This window comes from Nestor notabilis, unplaced genomic scaffold (genome assembly GCF_000696875.1).
Source record: "Nestor notabilis isolate BGI_N333 unplaced genomic scaffold, ASM69687v1 scaffold19106, whole genome shotgun sequence".
In the NCBI taxonomy this organism is placed as follows: Eukaryota; Metazoa; Chordata; class Aves; order Psittaciformes; family Psittacidae; genus Nestor; species Nestor notabilis.
The window spans coordinates 8,904-11,915 of NW_009934506.1; the positions used below are offsets into that span (position 1 = coordinate 8,904).

Genomic DNA, 3,012 nt, shown 5'->3' on the forward strand with positions numbered 1-3,012 from the left:
GAGACCACGAAAGGTGCGTGGGGATGGGAGGGACCAGCCTGGGGAGCCCCTCTCCAGGGGATGGAGGGCACCACACAGAGACACCGGTCACCTCGGTCACTGCATAGTCCCAGGTCTGAAGCGCACAGAGAGGGAGAAGGAGAAGAGTCAAAGCTTGCAGACAGGATGCTCTTTTGCTGTTTTTTTGGTGGGGGTTTGTGGTGTGGTTTTGATTTTGGGGTTTGGGAGGTGTTTTTTTAAGCCCCCAAGTAGATGGGGTTTGTTTTTTCCTAGTCCCCACTGGCAAAATCTTGGATATGTGCTTCCTGGGCAACCAGGAAGAGGTACTGCAAAAAAATTTAGGTCCTTCTTTCAAGTCTAATGATTCTTCATAGTTGTTTTGTGCTCCCCAGAAGTGCAAGTTGTGTTCTTCATGGTTCAGCTGCCTGTGGATGCTGTTTCTTTCCTGCAAATGTAGTTTATTTTACCTCCAAAAGGCACCTTTGGGAAAAGCTCCTTGATGTTCCTTTCTGTTTTGATGCCTTGAGCTTGCCACTATTTATTTTATCCTGGTGGAAACAGCTAATTCCAGCAGTGGCATAAATCTTCCTTTCTGTTACTTGTGGAGTGCAGTGTTCCTCTCCTGTGGCCAGAGGGGAGACAAGCTGCCAAAGTGATGCCAGTGGTGGGATTTGTGGAGGAGGGAATCGGGCCCCTCAGCCCGTTGGCTCCCCTCTGAGATGTTGGGGTTGTGGGTCAGCTGCTCCCCCCAGCCTGGCCCTGTCCTCTGCTTCTGTGTCCCCTCATTGCTGTCAGAGCCACATTCATCCCTGTGCCCTGGGAGCTGCTCAGCCTCCCGCTGGGCCCCCCCAAATCCAGTGGGGTCTCTTCCTTGGTGCCAGCATGGGGGACACGCTCTGTCCCTGCATGCTGACTCCTCTGAGACTAGTCCCAGCCAGGAGCAGCATTCCTTGTGGAGGAAGCGTCTGTGCTGCTGTGCACTGGGGAGGGGGACCTGGCAGGGCTGCAGGGACTGGAGGGGACGATGCCTCTTGTTAGCATGGACCGTGGGGATGCTGGAGGAGCAGTGGGGATCACCCGTGCCCAGATGAGTGACCCAACAGCCACCTCCTCCTGCAGTGGGGGGTCTGCAGGAGACCCTCGTCTCTGTGCCAGCCTGGCTGGGGCAAGGCTTGGCAGAGCTGCTGTGAAGGGGGCGCAGCTGAAGGTTGTGGTTACGTGGTATGGCTGTAGCCGGGGGTATGCGCCATCCCTCCCTGGCACGAGGAGCTGTTCCCCTTCCTCTGCTTCTGGGGGGAAGCAGCAGCCTGCACGCCTGGTCCTACCCACCTGCAACCACCCCCAGCAGGACCCCATGGGGAGCACCCATCTGCGGTGCATCCCCCCAGCCCCTTGGTCCTCCCCACAGGTGCCTATTGCCTCTCTGTCTCCGACTTCGACAATGCCAAGGGGCTCAACGTGAAGCACTACAAGATCCGCAAGCTGGACAGTGGTGGCTTCTACATCACCTCCCGCACCCAGTTCAACAGCCTGCAGCAGCTCGTGGCCTATTACTCCAGTGAGTAGGCACTTGGGGTCTCCTTAGGGTTTGGGTGCTGCTGGGAAGCCAGTGTGGCATTGGAGGACCCCAAGCCAGTTGAGGGGGATGCTGGTAAAAAGCTGGTTGGGTTTTAGGGAAGGGGGTGAGGGTTTGGGTATGGGTTTTCGAGGTGCTTCGCAGGGAAATGTGGGGTAAAGATGTCATGTGCCTAAATGCCCAAGTGTCACCCTGGTCTTGTCCCCTCTTGTGCTAGAACATGCTGACGGCTTGTGCCATCGTCTCACCAATGTCTGCCCCACTTCCAAGCCCCAGACCCAAGGCCTTGCCAAGGATGCCTGGGAAATCCCCCGAGAATCGCTGCGGCTGGAGGTCAAGCTGGGACAGGGCTGCTTCGGAGAGGTGTGGATGGGTAAGAACCATTCCCACCCCACTGTCCCCCAGTGTCACCGCCTGCATCCTCTCCCGGGTGCCCGGAGCCTGCAGTGGGGTGGGGGAGCAGGCGAGGGATGGGCCCCCTGCCCCATACACGTGTCCTGAGCAGTGTGTCCTGTGCCTCAGGGACCTGGAATGGCACCACCCGGGTCGCAATCAAGACGCTGAAGCCTGGCACCATGTCCCCAGAGGCCTTCCTGCAGGAAGCCCAGGTCATGAAGAAGCTCCGGCATGAGAAGCTGGTTCAGCTCTATGCTGTGGTTTCAGAGGAGCCCATTTACATTGTCACTGAGTACATGAGCAAGGGTGAGCGCAGGAGGGATGCCGGGGAGGCTGAGGGGCTCTGCTCTTCCGGACTGCTGTGACCATGGTCTTCCCCACAGGGAGCCTCCTGGACTTCCTGAAGGGTGAGATGGGCAAGTACCTGCGGCTGCCCCAGCTCGTGGATATGGCGGCTCAGGTGGGTTTGTGCATCCCCAGGCCTCCCGCACCCCCTTCTTAGGGCACTGGCTGCCCGACCACCTCGCTGGGCTGCTGTGGCTGTGGCCTGTCGGGTGGGGGGGTGCTCTGCAGCCTCCCAGGGGTGGGTGCCACTGTCCCCAATGGCTGCTCAGCCTAGAGGCAGGCTGCAGGCAGGGACCATCGTTTTGCCGTTCCTGTTGCTGCCAGCTCTCCCTGGCCACCAAACCTGTATCCGTGCGGGTTTCCTTGAGCAATTGGCTGTTCACCCCACCGGAGGTGGGGTCATGCTGCAGAGCTGTTCCCCTCAGCAGTGCTGGGTGCTCCCCGGGGACCCTTGTGTCACCCCCCAGCCTCGGTGCCCCATATGTTGGTCCCCACAGATTGCATCCGGCATGGCCTACGTGGAGAGGATGAACTATGTCCACCGGGATCTGCGGGCAGCCAACATCCTCGTGGGGGAGAACCTGGTGTGCAAAGTGGCTGACTTTGGCTTGGCACGGCTCATCGAGGACAAAGAGGACACTGCTCGACAAGGGGCGTGCCCGGCGCTCCCCGGGGGGACCAGCACACTGCCCCGG

General features: G+C 59.4%; 1 protein-coding gene across 1 annotated transcript in view; it reads left to right on the forward strand.

Moving 5' to 3' along the window:
* The window catches only part of SRC (SRC proto-oncogene, non-receptor tyrosine kinase), a 9,479-nt gene that overhangs the window by 5,433 nt on the left and 1,034 nt on the right, over window positions 1-3,012 (forward strand). The window contains 7 exon segments of the mRNA XM_010017387.1: window positions 753-774; window positions 935-963; window positions 1,389-1,558; window positions 1,794-1,949; window positions 2,099-2,278; window positions 2,356-2,432; window positions 2,815-2,974. Coding sequence (XP_010015689.1) covers window positions 753-774; window positions 935-963; window positions 1,389-1,558; window positions 1,794-1,949; window positions 2,099-2,278; window positions 2,356-2,432; window positions 2,815-2,974 — 794 coding nt within the window.